Below are 15,997 nucleotides of genomic sequence, written 5' to 3' on the forward strand. Positions count from 1 at the left end.
TTTTTTCTTTTCCTTTCTCTTTGACTGGTCAATTCAGAAAAGGAAGTCCAGTTCGAGTGTTCAGATGATGGTGAGGATCTCTATCTGCCAGATTTCTCCTCCTGTGAAATTCTCTTAGGAATGAAAGTCTTATTTACCTAAATTAGTATAAGTGGAGAAAGTATAGGACCATAATAGCTTGATGTCAATTAACTATCAAAACCCAATACCCAATTTCACATAATATATTATCTTTCTCTGAAAATGAATTTTTTAAATATGTGAAAAGTTCATACCTTTGTCTGTATGTATTAAAGGATCTTTTGCAAGGACAAAGCCCAGTTTTCTCTTGAAGCTCATAAGACCATGACATAATTAATGTCTGTTTACTTATAAGTGAAGAAACAAAATAGGATTGTTTTAAAATTATAATCATGATTACTAAAATAGGCAAGATTCTTAGTTCTCAAAATATACCCATTCTAGTTAGGCAACAAGCCTTGAAATATTTATTTAGAGGAAATATTTATTAACCTCAAAACTAAATAAACACAACACCTGAGAAATAGGAGTATCTTGCCCATAGCTCATAATAATCCAGTGCACCATTTAGTATTTGGCTTGATTCAGTTTTTTTAAAGCAGGATGCTCTGATTCTATAATATAAAATAAGTACATTACACAAAGTGCCAGAGTCTTTGTGTGTTTAAAAATGGTATCACCAAGTAGGAGCCCATACTTGATATTTGACTCATTAAAAGGATATCCTCTTGGTCTTTTATTTAGAAATTTTCCTATTATTTTTCTATTAATTAACATTAAAAATATCTTCAAAAGGTTTCCCATAGTAAAACAAAAAAGATCATCAAGCCAATCTTTACATTAACAAAAAAATCCTAACTGCACATTTAAACAAGACGACAAATGGTAATTGAGGCACATGTTCATTTAACTCATATTTACCATACCTGACAATAAAGGATGACTCCTCCAGGCAGAGTGGCCTTCAACTGTAAGACACAATGGTGTGTGTATGCTGTGTATCTGTATGTGAATGTGTGTGTATGGGTGTGTGCTGTGTGTGTGTGTGCACATGCTTGCATATAAGTATGCATGCATAGGTGTGTACATGAGACATTCTCACTAAAAGCAGTACTTAGCAACCATATCCTAGAAAAAATCAGGTCTCTTACCTCAAAACAGAAACCAAAGTATCTCAGTATACTCTTTTTATCTTTGCATCCACTGGTATTCACTGAATATAACATGTTAAATACATGTGGTACTTTGATAAGAAGTCAGCTGTGTTTTGCCAAGCACCCTTCCTGACAGGAAATTATTTGTGTTACGTCTCTCCTCTCTTCTTATGTATTTTATACTAACATAAGTACTGATTTTTGATCCCTCTTTAAGAGACTCCAGTATCTCTTACCTCTTTTTTGGCTTTGCACAAATTTTATGTTAAACTTTATGCACTTTTATTTAAAGAAAATTTTTAAACAAACTATTTGCAAAATATAGATAGATGGTTTAACATTTAAAAAGGACACCAAAGTTTTCTCTCTTTTCTTGCATATCACAGAGCACAGTGTTACAGCTTATTTAAATAATTCTGACACCAAATAATCATAAATATGAATGAATAGAAAATCAAACTATTACATACCTAAATTAATTTCTTTAACCTATCTTCCTCTCAGTGCTAGTTTCAGTATGATCTATAGGTATAAAATACAAAAAAGAAGAAAAAAATTCCCGGCAAGTCCAAACAATTAAATTGGCATAATTACTCATAAATACTCATTTGGTATTTATTTATTTTATGCAGTATGTTTTTCTCTTAAGTCCTTACATACATTTACACCAAAATTATGGGATGTATTCCTTTAGGTAATAATATGTAAAGAAAATACCTAGGTAATAAAGTGCAAGAAAATGAATGTTAATTTATTTGTTTGATAACCATAATGTAAGTTGTCATGCATGAGTTTAAATGAGTGCTGATTATTACTTTTTAAGTCTTTGATTCTTTAGTGCCTAAACTCACTTGTAGCTTCCAGCTGCTACTTGTCTACAAGGAATCTTCTCTGTGGGCCCATTACAATACTTAACTGACCTTCTGAGTGGCTTTTACAATGTGGCTTCCATAGTGATAATGATCTCTTCTTAAAGGTCAAATCCCGTTATGTTAAAAGAAGGAATGATATTACCAAATAATAGTCTCCAAAGACTTCAACACTTTAACAGAAAACATAGTGTTTTCCTCTCAAATAATTTAAAAATAGTCTTTTTACATTCAGAATATGGTAAAGAGTTCAATTTGCCCATTTATAATTGAAGATGTATATTTTAAAGGAGACCCAGACTTATCATTTAAAAATATATATTATAAAGCCTGCATTTCATCAGAAGATACAACTTATCAATTGGATACCTACTAAACAAAGTGATGATGGCACCCCAGATAAAGACAGTCTATGTGTGACTTCAGGCTCAAGAATAAAATGGAAAAAAAAAGAATGTGTTCATAACAGTAAACAATTGGAAGCTGGGAAACAGAATCCAACTTGAAGAGTATGAAAATGTTTATATTGATTTCATACTCTGAAACTTGATTTGCACTCCACTGAAGCAGTTCTTTGTTTGCTAAGGTGGCCCAGTCAAAGCAGCCAAGCCTGTTTTGTCATCCCACCATCACAGACTGTCCTAGCCTGTGTGACCATCAGACGCTAGAATTGATCATCATCTGTCAGTCATCACAGTGTCTTCCGTGTTCATCCTCAGTGGCTTTTTATTTTCATGTCTATATCTCCATGTAGACATGCTGCATATAGAGACATTGGCTACCAAGGGGTTTAAGGCGTCTCTGTTTCTATTTTCTGCATACCTACAGATAAACAACAAAGCCAACGTGGTAACCAGCCCCAAAGAAAATATCCCCACCCCGGCGCTGGTATACCTGGACTCTCTGTAACCCTTAAGTTCTTTACTGTTTTTTGTTGTTTCTCTCATTTGCTTTCACTATATTGATACATATATATATGTAAATATTTTATTTTGTTGGGTTTTGTTTTTGTTTTTGCTTTCTAAGATATGAAAAGAATCTCATTTTTTTTCTTTTATGTTAAGGTAGTTGTCAAGCAGTGTGTTTCTAACATGAGATGATCTTACTTCATTATTGAATATTGTACTGATAGCTGTGGTCTCTAGTTGAAATTGTTGCATGCTGCCTTAGAAATACAGTAGAATGTGCTTTGGATGTTCTTAGCTCTTCTTCTGATGGCAGTTCTAGATTATGCGAACAATGTTTCCTCCTTTCATGACACAAATGCTGACATCAAGGAGAGCTAAGGGGATTGATTACTGCTAGACGACAGTAAATTAGACCTTATTCACAGTTCCCATTTCCCTCTTATTAAGAGACAGCAGGGCTTTGTAAGACCTCGCTTTCTGAGATAAAGAGGCACTGGATAATTTAAAGCTTTTCGTTTGTTGTGTTTTAAATTAAATTATCACAGTTTCACTTTAACCTGAAGAATGAAATTTTATTGCATAGAGCTTTGAATTATCAGTGAAACCAGTTTTACCCATTTCGGTCAAATTCATACTAACAACTAAATCAGTCTAATATTACAATTTGAGATTTAAATTCTGGCATTCAGTGCTTTGAATTCCATAACATTTTCCCCAAACTATTCCATATTTTGATTTTTTTTATTTTCATAAATGTTTCTCATTTCTTTATGTCCTCTGTGCTGTTACTTAGGAGAATCAAAAATATCAGGGGATTATTTCAACTGGGTTAAGCAAAAGGCTCAATTTAAAAACATTTAAAGGAAGAACACAATATAGCAAGTTATCTACTAGTAAAAACAATGTTAACCACACCTGCAGCCAGGGAAAAGAAGGGGAGCAGAAAATGTGTTCTCTAAGTATTGCAGCATTAACTGTGGTGGAGAGAACCTGGATGTGGGAGCGTGTTTACGGTCGGAGAGAGCTCTCAAAGGGTTACAGTAACTCCCAGTTACCAAGACATCATGAAAGTGCCAAGCAGGCCAATGATGATGGGCACTGAATCTTTTTTTTGAATCAGTTATTTGAGTGTAACTTTCCACTTGGGAATATTTCTTCAATTTTCTGGTAGAAAACAAAAAGAAAAGTAGTATTTTCTTCATGGAAAAACATGGCTTTACAAGCAAATCTTCTGTACATATAGTTCATAAAACAGAAATTTCTCTTAGATACCAACTAACATGGGATTTAACAAAATGTTTCAAATTATATGATTATATGGTTAGGGCTGGAACCCACTACGTGAACCTTTTACATGTTCCTTAGAATTTCTTGTGGGTTTTTAAAATACATTCTTTAGCATAGGTCTTTTTAAGTGTCACCCAATGGTTCTAGAATTTCCAAGGGTATTTATTATTAATTATAGTGATGATACCATAATAAACTCTCAAAGCAATATAGCTGAAAAAAATCTTCACAGACAATGTGAGATCATCTCAGAGTTCTAATTTCCAGTATTGTTGGCCAGTTTCTATGTAACAGACATGAACAGGCTACACATTCAGGAAGAAAGGAAAGCTCTATCTGGTATAGGATGGTGAAACAGTGAGTGCCTCTTTAGGTCTCCAGACTTCAAAGCCTTGTCTGTATGCTCATCAAGAATAAGGTCTTTTGCATGCTGCTGCTGAGTGCTGAGGTATCCTATCTCATGAGCTCACCAGGGAGATCTTTCATCAGAGATCTTGTCAGCTGCTACCCCTGACAGTAGTTAACATCGCTTACGCTCTTGTCATTATTTAGTTTTGTCAGCTGGCTCACTCTGCTCTGTCCCTCACACTAGTAAGAATGTACTTACCAATGCGAACTGTTTCTTTCTCTATTTTGTTCTCACTCAGGAGCCCCAAACTACTGTAATCCACAACCCTGATGGAAACAAGGTATTCAGAAAGAATCAACATCATCTTGCTTTAACAAGAGTACACATCTTATCAAATATTCAAAGCAAAATTCATCCAATATCTAAAAATAGGAAAGAAAACCCTTACCCTTTTTCAACCACTTCCTTTTGGGCCTAATTTATCTAGCGCTGTACACATATTTCTTTCAAAACAAAAATGAATGACATCTTGAAAGAGAAATAAATAATACCATTAGTCAACAAAAGTCGGGTTAAATAAAGTCTTTGTGTCAAGATGACTGTATATTAAGCAATTCCATCTGGCTTTTTTTTCCCCCCATGCCTGTCTGTGTATTGTACTTTAGATGTATTCTGCATGAAATGTTAGAATTTCTTGCCCTGTGATTCCACTGTCTTCAAAAAAATCAGCTTGAGTTCATAGGTATTTGTTTAAATTTAATGTTACTTTTTAGTTTTATTTATTCTGTTGTCATAGTGTTTTTGTTTTATTTTGTTTTGTTTTTAATTCCCTGTGGTGGTAGTATTTTTTGTTGTTTGGCATGAATTTGAGGAGAAGCAGGGAGTTTCATTTCTTGTGAAATATATTTGTTTTTGTTGAATTATATGCATTTCAGTAACAGACATTTAACTACTTATGCTGAAAGAAGACTGTAATCTTTCCTATCTATTGTAAATTGTGTTTGCACAGCATGTTAACTAAGTAACAGTACTTTTACACATGTCTGTAGGAGAAAAGGAGACGTTTTTGGAATGTATTACATGTTTCCAGTGTATTACTTTTCATACATGATTGCATCTCTAAGGGGAGGGAAAAGTACTTCTCAGATTTTTCTCAAATATTAAATATAGTAATGGGTCTTTCCCTTACTCTTACCAATAATATTTAAATCTTAGAAAACACATGTCCTCTGGTTTAACATTTAGTTGATCAATATTAAAATAATTAAAGTAAAAAACATGAAGTGGTATGTTCTTTAATATGAGATGTATTTTATGGTCATGGCACTTAAAATGCTAAGTCCCTAAAAGACTTGTAGTCAGAAGCACCACATAGAGACCAGCTTTTTTCAATGTCATTAGCAAATGAAAGACCAGGCATAACAGCTGGAGTGGACACTTGGATAGTTCTAGCTGTATCATTTGTAAGCATGGCTGCATGATATTCTTGCTTACATCAATTAGTTTATTTTTACAGTGCATGGGTTTACCTTCATCTTGAGCTAAAATTTGAACACTAGGACACATTAAGAAACGCATGAGGACTCTTTGCTTTGGTTTTGTGTGTATGGAGACTCTGGATACATCTTCAGTCTATCCCTTTGGTTTAAATATTATACATAGTATTTATATAAATTGATAGCTTTTTTGAATATAGAATCTCTAAAAGGACACTGACCGTTGTTTGTATCATTTCCCAAAATCTGCTTTTTATCAGTGAGCATGCCATTGATTGGAAGTTTGTTTCCTAGTTTTTTTCAGCTCTACCCATTAATCATTCCAAGTAGAAAATGGTGACCTTCTTATGAAGATTACTAAATCTTTGCTAGAAAATATTTATTATTACATTATTAATGGAAAAATTTGTCAAACTATTCTAAAGAACATACCTTAATACTGGCAGTTACAGTGTCCTTTTAAGTGTGCTTATTTAACTTCATTTGTAGTTTTACAAAGAAATAGCCTTGTCTTTTCTCTGTGGAAGTGCGTTTCTTATGAAAGCCAGTTTCTAACTTAGGAATGAAAAAAATCTAATTGTCCTTGAAAGTATTCATATAATTCCATTGTGGTGATCACATAGAAATTCTTCTTAACAAGCACTTTCAGCGTATCACAGCTTGGTACCCTTAGCTTCCTCAGCTGATGCAATGAAACGCTTTCCCTCTCTACAAAGGAGTAAGTCTGACCAAAGTGTGAACTCAGTGCTTGATACAGTACCATATACAAAGAAGAGACTATTTATGGATTAAGTTGGTATAAAAATTGTGCTATTTTAATGTGCAAATTCATTAGGTTAATATATTCAATTTCCCATAAATACATAGAAAAAGCACATCTTATGGGACACTATAACACAAAATCATCCTTACACAATTCATAAAATGAGTTGCATACGTCACTGGCTTCTACAGATCACCTAGATTTATCCTGCTTCAGGGATTAGGCAGCCAGAGTACTCCCTTTTTGAAATGTTTGCAGCATCTGTCATTTTATTTCTGTTAAAACCATGTGATGTATTTGTCCATTTGCATGTCAGCATATGCACACAGCCTGCTGAAGAATTTTGCATGATATGTACATCACTCACCAGTTTTTTAAAAAGAAAAAGTTCAACCCATTCATTGTTTACAATTTCAAATGTTTTCTTCTCCACAGGAGTCAACTGAGAGTTCAAATACAACAATTGAGGATGAAGATGTAAAAGGTATGATAAAACCAGAAATGGAAAATCCTTACTCAGAATTCCATGTATATCGGGAAAAAAAATTGGTTCAAATAACTAATAAATTTATGAAATAGGCCTATCCAAAGACACAAAATTAACTTTATTTTTGAAGGTACATTATTGTTTGTTTGTATGTATTGATTTTGTCAATTCTTTTCACATTATACTCTTCGTTTTTAAACTATAGGCAATATATGGTATATTCAAGTGCATAGTGATTGTAAAGTAGTAATGACAGTTTGAAAACATAATGTCAATTTATAAATGTGTCAGTCAGAAGATATAAGATGTATGTGTATGCCTAGAAAACAACTTACAGTCAAGAATGGCATATGACAATACTTTTTTTTAAAGTTTCAATGGTCTCAGGTGGGTTTCAGTGGAATTTTGCATTTGACAACCATTTTTTCCTAGGTTTTTGTGTACTCTTCTAATCCATTCTTGACTTCCATTTAATTCGGTTGCCCAGGTTCTTTTGGCTACCGAAGTGAGTCATTGCCAGCGTACCCCTAGACATCTTCTCAGTGCCTCTGACACACGTTTGCAATTATCTTACTTCCTTTTGGTCTCGTGGATGTTACAGAAATGTTCATTTTGCTTCAATTTCTTTTGCAGTTTTGTATTCTCATTTTTGTAATTCATTGTAACTACAGTCTCTATAGGCCACTTGTCTAGAAGCCATTCCAAAGGGAATAATAATAGGGATATTTAAAACACAAGTATTAAAAAAAAAGAAGTATTAAACATTCAGAAAAATGATCCATTAGATAATTAAACATTATCTGGAAAGATTATTTACCTAATAGTATCACCACAGGCTTTAATTCTAAAGGTGGCATTAATAAAATCTGGTTTTGGAAAATGGTATTCGTGTCATGGACTAGAGAACCTGGAAATTCTCAGGTCAAGGAGACATATAGGCAAGTTAGGGACTAAATATAGTTGTAGACCACCAGCTGGCAAGCCCACCTCTGCTGACTGTCTCCTCTTTGTTGAACAGAACATCAGCACTATTAAAGCGTATGCTCTATTTCTATTACTAGTGCATTGACCCAGCTTGGCTAGGGGGACTCAGCCATTATTTTGTGCAGTAGAAAGGTGTTTAGCTGTGTCAGGGATTTTATTTAGTAGGTCTGTTCATTGCACTCTTGCCTCTGAGCTAAAGTTTGAATTAAACAAATTTTATGAATCATTGATACCAGTCCTATTAGATATTCTTTTTTTTAAACCAAATAAGCAGATGTGCCATTTAGCTTCCCCAGTGATTCAGAACACATCATCTTTATAAGCATTTTGGGTTCATTAGCTCTTTCAGCCAAGTAAAATTTTTATATGATTTTTTACCTCCTTCCCCTGAGCAAGAATCGAAATGAGGAAATAACCTATGCATTATCCACTGGAGAGGCTAAATCACTAAATAATTGTATGAAACTAGGAGAATACCAATGCCTTAGTCTATACAATTCATCTTCCTGGGAATATGTTTCTTCCTTGATGATCACAAGCAGGGTTTTAATATGTGGTTTTTCTCACCTGAATTTGACTCTTCACCATGCTAAGTATTGGTTTAGGATTGATCTATGTAAATATAAATGTATAGGCAGACCCATGTGAGTCTTACCTTATAATTTATAATATTTTGGGGTGAAATGAAATAGTATCAGCACTTCTGAGAAAATAGTTCTTCTCTTCAAATCCAACAGTGGTAAGGGTTTCATCTTGCCTATGAAAATCTACAAATTGACATAGTATTTGTCTTAACAGTTATGCTGAGTCTATAACACACCAAATGTTAGAGAATTAAGCATAATAGTGAAATCAAAGGAAATGTCCAGTTGATAACTGAACCCACAATGCTTTGGTTTATTTCCTTGAACACAATAAATAAGTTATTTAAGTCTCTGCTTAACTTTCCTAGTGTGAATGTGGCCACAGAGTCATAGATAAAACCCACTAAGCCTCATCTGTGTTCCTTTTAAGATTCATATGGCTTTTTGGTGGCTAGCTTTCTAAATGTTGAATGTTAAGACTAGAAGATACTTTGAAAGATCACCCAGACCATAGTTCTCACTGTAAGACAGGGGGACATAAAACTGTTCTGAATGCTTTTAATGTATTTTTAATGCTGGTGATACACTTATGTGAGAATCTCTTATTAATCAGTGCACAGGCCTTCAGAAAGACCCTAATATATTTCTACATTTGAATGTGCTCTTTTCTCTTTACCTCAAAATTTGCTGTAGATCTGGGTGATTTGATAGGGAATGTTTGTTGTCCAACTGTTAGAACCTGAATTCACCTACATAGTTAACATCTAGGACCTCACAAAGACCATCAGTCATACAACCTGACCAAATCTATGCCCTCTCTACAAAACCATACCTTATCTACAAAATTGCATGTCTTTCTTCCACATGTATACTTTCCAACACTATGCTTTCTCTGTACAGCCTGATTATCAGGGTGAAATGCCATACTTTCATCATGTTCTTGAAGGCATATCCCATAGCCACACTCCTATGCTAAGGCATATTCCCAGGGCACACAGGCAGCCACATGCCCCAGCCATTCCTGCTGGTGGTCCCACCTGACACCAGTACCTAGGCTTACACTGTTTCATGGTGTATGTGATCCCTTAAATACCATATCTAATATTTTCCACACCAGTGTAGTGCTCATTCTGTTCCATTCTCAAGAACCAACCTGGCAGTGACATAAAGAAACTTGGCGGGGTGAAATTAACACATCATGGTGACCTATCCAAATGAAGAAATGTGGTCAACCAACAATAGAGTACCTTTTTCTGGGCTTTTCAGGGGGCAGACGTTGGAAAGACCAGATGTTCTCATCAAAGAAGAAGGAAAACAGACGTCATAGTGTAGTCCTTCGCATTTGGGAGAACCTGAACACCCCATCTTCCTTGAGCCCTGCTTGTCAGTTTGCATTCAGAATGGCCTTTGGTTTTCATGAGGACCCAGTCTGTGTGTTACTCTTGAGTTGTATCTAGTCTATCTCAGTTTCATCATTCAGCAAATATTTATTGAATGCCTACTGTTTGACTAATATCCAAATTTTCTCTTGGTGAACTATTCTTATTCAAGAGCTTTCAACAGCTCAGTCAAAATATTCCTTTGTTTGCCCTATGTAGAGATTTTATGCCATAATTTAGGCCATTTCTTTCACTGAATTCAGTAAATATCAGGAAAACTTACTGAAAAAGTAAGGCCAAAGATAATGCATTTTATATCTAAAAGTCCTTTATTTTCTTTTTTTTAAAAAAACCTTCAGCATTTGGTTATAACCACAACATTCTCTTCCCAGGCTCCTAGTTGCCCTAAGGAACTTGCATTGTTTTACAGCTCTTCTTTTTTAAAATGCTTGCTGTTTTCTCTCTCCAAGGCAGCATATTGACCTCCTAGCACACACCTTTTCCAACTTCCTAATTTGGTCCTTATTCATAAATCAAATATCATTTCTTATGCTATGTCAGTAAACTCAGCAGCAAACTCAAGAATGATGAAGAGATGCTATTAGTTTAAAAACAAATGGGAGTCTTGAAACAACTATTACCAAGAGCACTGTGGTAAAAACAGCCTTATACATGCCAAAAGAAGTTTTCATATTAGAATTTACTGCTGTTCTCAAAATAAGAATTTTGGGGGTCTAATATCATTGAAATAGTTATCCCATTTTGAATACATTTGTAGTAAAACAATTACATTCATAAACATAAGGAGTTATTGAACATTTACCTTTAAATTAATAATAGCCATACTGACAGTGCTGCTCTCTGTGGGTCTGGGCATTCCTGAAGCCAGTGATATGTAGCAATCAGTGGTTCTTTTGTCACCATATTCATTTGAAGACTGTCCTTTGGTTTGTGGCTCTAGCCACAGTTTGCAGGGCCTGTCGCTGCACGCCACAATGCCTCTCCACCTCATAACCTGCCCAACACCATTGCTCAGAGCCGGCACTTCTTCCTGATGGGTGTTCATCGGTTTGGTCCATCTGCCTCTCTTTCCAGACTCCAGAGTTGTGCATCACCTGTGGAAAGCTGGGCTCCTGCATGCCCTTACATCATCTCTGTCACTCATCCTGCTTCCAGCCTCTCACTTCAGCTCGCCATTGAGCAGCTGCTTGGATCTCTTGCTGCGTTTCATATTTCTTTCAGGCCTGGGCTAGTGGAGCTCTTCACCACAAGTAGAAGTGTATTTCTATGAGACAGACTGTGGTAGGGGCTTCACCTTTGTTTATCCTCTTTTTCTTTTTGCTGACAAATCAGTAATGGTAACAAAGCTGCATAGAACATTGTGAACAGTCCACTTAAGGGCAGAGGTGTTGACTTCCTTTTCACTTGAATGGGTCCTGATATTTGATGACACCTGGACATCAGGTCTTGGCTAATCTACAAAATTACTGGATTATTGAGCTTTCTGTGTGTGTCTTTGTAAATCTGTACATTAGTGGACATTGTGATGACTAAATGCTCATATTCAACTCTTCTAAAGTTCTGTTTTCATTGAAAATTTTGATTCTGGGTAGGATTCCATGGGGCAGGTGATGACATGATGCCAATCTTCATATCCCCATGCAGTTTGTAACTCCACTCTTGTCTTGCATTTCTCATTCAAAAGATTCTGCAAATCGAGAAACTCTTGAATATTTTATTTAAGGACCTTTGATAATTATATCACTCCAGTAGGTCAAACTGTCTCAGAAGATTTAATGCAGTATATAACTTCCTCCAGGTTTCTGATTCAAAATTTGATTTTTTAAGGTTTATTTAGAAAAATTCTTGTCTGCATGTGTGTACATACTTATTGATCTTTTAACTTTTAAATCAGGATCAGGAACTTATAGGACTGATGCAGAAGTTACCTCCAATGTGTAATTTTCTCTTTCTTTTTACATTTCTTTATTTTACTTCCATACTCACTGTTTTCCTCTTTACTTTTTGCCTTCTACTAGTTTGTGTCTTAAATTTGTCAGTGATAGCTGCAGGCTTCTTTAGCCCTGCTGACAAAAACAGGGTCCAAACTGCCGCCAACCCCAGCTTAAAACAAAGTCCAAAATCAAAATTAAAGAAATGAAACCAACCAGCAAAGACATGTAACTACTCATTCAATCATAAGGAAAGCTTAGGCTCATTCTGTAATAATAAATTCCCTCAGATCAAAGTTTCTATAAATGGCTTTTTTAGCAAGTTTGCAGAGCCCTTTATGCACTTTTACAGATTTCCATAGCAAAATAATGTAGCATTATTGTATTAAATACTGTATGCATAAATCCTAAAAAACATACAAACATATACATCTAGTAGAAGATTCCTGACATCAGTTTCTAAATCTGTTTTTTTTTTGGACTTAATTTAGCTACCAGTTTAAAAATCTAATATTTATTATACATAGACATTACTTTATATGGAAGTTAAAAATATAAAAGGTCATCAGACTTACAATTTATGTAATTAAAAATGTCATAGTCAGCAAGGTCTAATTTATATTATAGTTGCATATATATTGAGTATAAAACTTTGATTTTTTCATATATCTACTTTTCCCATTGCCAATAAAAATGGTCCAATAAGCTGCCAAATTAAAGTACACACAAGTTTTAAAATATTTTATTACTGTCTCCATTATTTTCTCAAATTATACTTCATTACTTTTTTTTCTACTGATATAAGAAATATATATATTAGCAAGAATCATATTGGAATATAGAGTCTACACTCTGTTTCTAGTTCCAGTCATTATCAGCTTGCTTAAAGCAAGTTTCATAACATCTCTGTGGTTCAGGTTTCCCCAGGTTACAGAATTTAGACATTGAAATCAAGAATACAGTGCTGTTAGATTTTTTCTACCCATCTTTAATACAATATTATTACTAGATTGTTATGAAATGTCATATTTTTAAGGGGGTATGTACAATTATACATTATAAAAAATATATAATAAAGTGATATAGATGTTAATAATGTAAACTATTGAAAATAGTTATATAAAGTCATTTAATTCAAAGTTGAATACAGGAATACATTGCTGCAGCTTTAAGGAATATTATCTTAATGGGAAAAAAATTGATGTCCACTTATGTTAGTTATCATAGCTCTAATGGGCTGTAAAATTAGTATTTTAAATACATTCCAGTAAGAATCATTTTATAGTTGTCCTTCATGTTTTTAAAATATCTACTATATAAAATTACTGTAAACTTAATATTTAAAGTTTATTTGACCTCATGCATTTCTATGCAGAAGTTAGATCATAATCATTTGTTTTTTTAACTGTAATTATATAATTCTGAATTTATGTAATAGAATAAATTACTTAGTGAAATACTATCTTTTTTGCTGAATTTGTATTATTTTCTAACAATAAATATATCTAGAAATTATGTGAAGTTATATGTATCCTTTAGTGATTCTTCTGTTAAGTTGGTGAAATGGCCTCTTCCCTACCCTCCCTGCATGGATTTCTAATAAAATCCCTTTATCCCTTAGATTTACTAAGGAGAAGTTAGATCTAAAGTAGTCAAAGAAATAATTCCCTGTCCTGTGCATTTTTAATATTCTGCCACATTACAGGTCATCCTGTTTGAGAACAATATGTTAGATGAAGAACTAAGATATTACAGGAGAGGCAAAGAAGCATCACTGAATGGAGCAGTTTAATGGAAAAGACTGTGGAAGTAAAGGATTTTTATTTTTTGCATATGGAGTAGTAGTATTTTTATTCTTCAATTTAGTGCAATAAATATTCTATGGGCACCTCCAATGTAAAGCGTACTAAGTAAGCAGTAGCCCCATTTCCTGCCTTCATGAGCAAGTCTAGAAAAGACAAAGATGATTCTGCATGACAGTGTACCTTCTTTGATATCCATATAGTTCTAAAACAAGAAATATGTTCATGAAAAAATAAACATAATGACACAGCTACAACAGCTATGTAATACAGAAAATTTCAGATGCATGTAACATGTAATTTCTTTAAAAGAGACCTCTGTTTGCGATATATGGACTCATCCTTTTGTTTTAGTTTTTTTAATTACTGAACACCTATTGTGTGCTTAAGCTGTGGTAAACTAGGTTTAGGCTAAAAAAAGCCTCACCTTTTCCTCAAGGAGTTCTTAGGCCTATAGTGCCCTCTTTAATGAAATTATATCTGCCTGTGCGTTTGCCTCAATGAATGGTCATTTTTCATTAAAATTTCATTCTGTTAAAGAAAATTTTTTTTAGGATATGTGAATAAAGTGTTCTTAAAATTTAGTGAATTAGGTAGTCTGTCTTTCTTCTTTTTAACATGTAAGTATAACATTTCTCCCATGGCCAATATTGTTTAGCAGAATTTGCCAATCTGTCATATGGAAATAAGCATCATGGTTGTTAGAGCAGGACTGGTTTAGTTATTAGGACTGCCCTGATTTATTTTACAGTGTGGTAAAATGAACATCCCTGCTAAAGCCATATTATCCCTCTTAACTGCATATGTATGGGCACTTCAGTACCCAAAGGAATCCATCTGCAATATGCAAAGACCTTTGGATGGATGGTTTGATCTCTTCACATTAGAACAGAAAGACTGTACTTAGTTGAGGACATTCCCAAAATATTCAATTATGTTTTCTTTAAAAAATAAAAATGTAAATTCTCTATAAAAACTAATTACTGTTATATAAGTTGGACATTAAATTATACTTTTAAAGTGTCTGCACACTGACACCTCCAAAACTCATTCCTCTTTTATTGCTCCTCTTCTCCATTGCACTATCAGGGCAGTCTGCAATGTTTTGATCTAATCGCATTACTCCTGAATATCATATTCTAACCTTTTTTCATATGTTTATGTTTAAATGCGTCTGTGAAAACTGAATTTGGCATGACTGTGGTATATTCTAGTTGCCTTGACATCCCTGGATCATCTTCTTAGAGCTTTCTTTGTCTCTTCAGTTTTGCTTATATCCTGCATCCAGTCTATTACTAGGCCTCTCTTCAATATACACACAATTATTTTTTAAATTGACTACTGCTCACTACATTTCCATAACCCTAGTCTAAGATGCCATCATCTTTTGCCTATATTATTGATGTGACTTCTTAGCCAGTCTATGTGCTTTGGCATTACCTGCCTGTAGTCAGTTCACTATAGTCAGAGTGATACTAATATATACGAGATTATACCAGAGCCTGTAATGTTCCTGCTCTATATTCTCCAGTGGCTGCCAAAGTCATTAGAATGAATTAATAGGCCCTCTGTGATCAGACCGTCCTTCAGCCACACTTCTCTTTACCATCTGACCTCATCTCCTATTATGTATACCTCAGGAGCAGTTATTCTTCAAATGTGTCAAGCAGGTTCCTGCCTCAGGGCCTTTGCACTTGCTGTTCCCTGCCTGGTATGTCCTGACACAGATTCCACATGACTTGCTGCTTCTTGTTACCTTCTTACATATTCCTTGACAACTCTATTTTAAATTGTGTCCCCACAAATCCAGCACTCCCATTCTCTTTCTCTGCCTTACTTTTCTTCTGGTATTTATACTTTATTTCACTTGTTTAATGTCTCTCATCATACTAGAATGTAAGTTTCTTCAGAACAGATCTAGCCTACTTCACTCAGAATTATAGTACTCTCATCAAATGTATC

The 15,997-nt window shown here is 34.3% G+C and overlaps 1 protein-coding gene across 35 annotated transcripts in view; it reads left to right on the plus strand.

The window, feature by feature from the left end:
• CAMK2D (calcium/calmodulin dependent protein kinase II delta) overlaps positions 1-15,997 on the plus strand; it is a 308,632-nt gene that overhangs the window by 272,294 nt on the left and 20,341 nt on the right. For 14 of the 35 annotated variants that reach the window (XM_073237126.1, XM_073237125.1, XM_037001121.2 and 11 more), the window contains 4 exons: positions 38-70; positions 2,873-2,932; positions 4,887-4,928; positions 7,283-7,331. In XM_073237126.1, the coding sequence (XP_073093227.1) occupies positions 38-70; positions 2,873-2,932; positions 4,887-4,928; positions 7,283-7,331 (184 nt within the window). The remainder of the gene's footprint in view (positions 1-37; positions 71-2,872; positions 2,933-4,886; positions 4,929-7,282; positions 7,332-15,997) is intronic. The other 21 variants (XM_037001136.2, XM_037001137.2, XM_073237143.1 and 18 more) reach the window with 3 other exon arrangements.

Source organism: Manis javanica, chromosome 5, assembly GCF_040802235.1.
Source record: "Manis javanica isolate MJ-LG chromosome 5, MJ_LKY, whole genome shotgun sequence".
Lineage (NCBI taxonomy): Eukaryota > Metazoa > Chordata > Mammalia > Pholidota > Manidae > Manis > Manis javanica.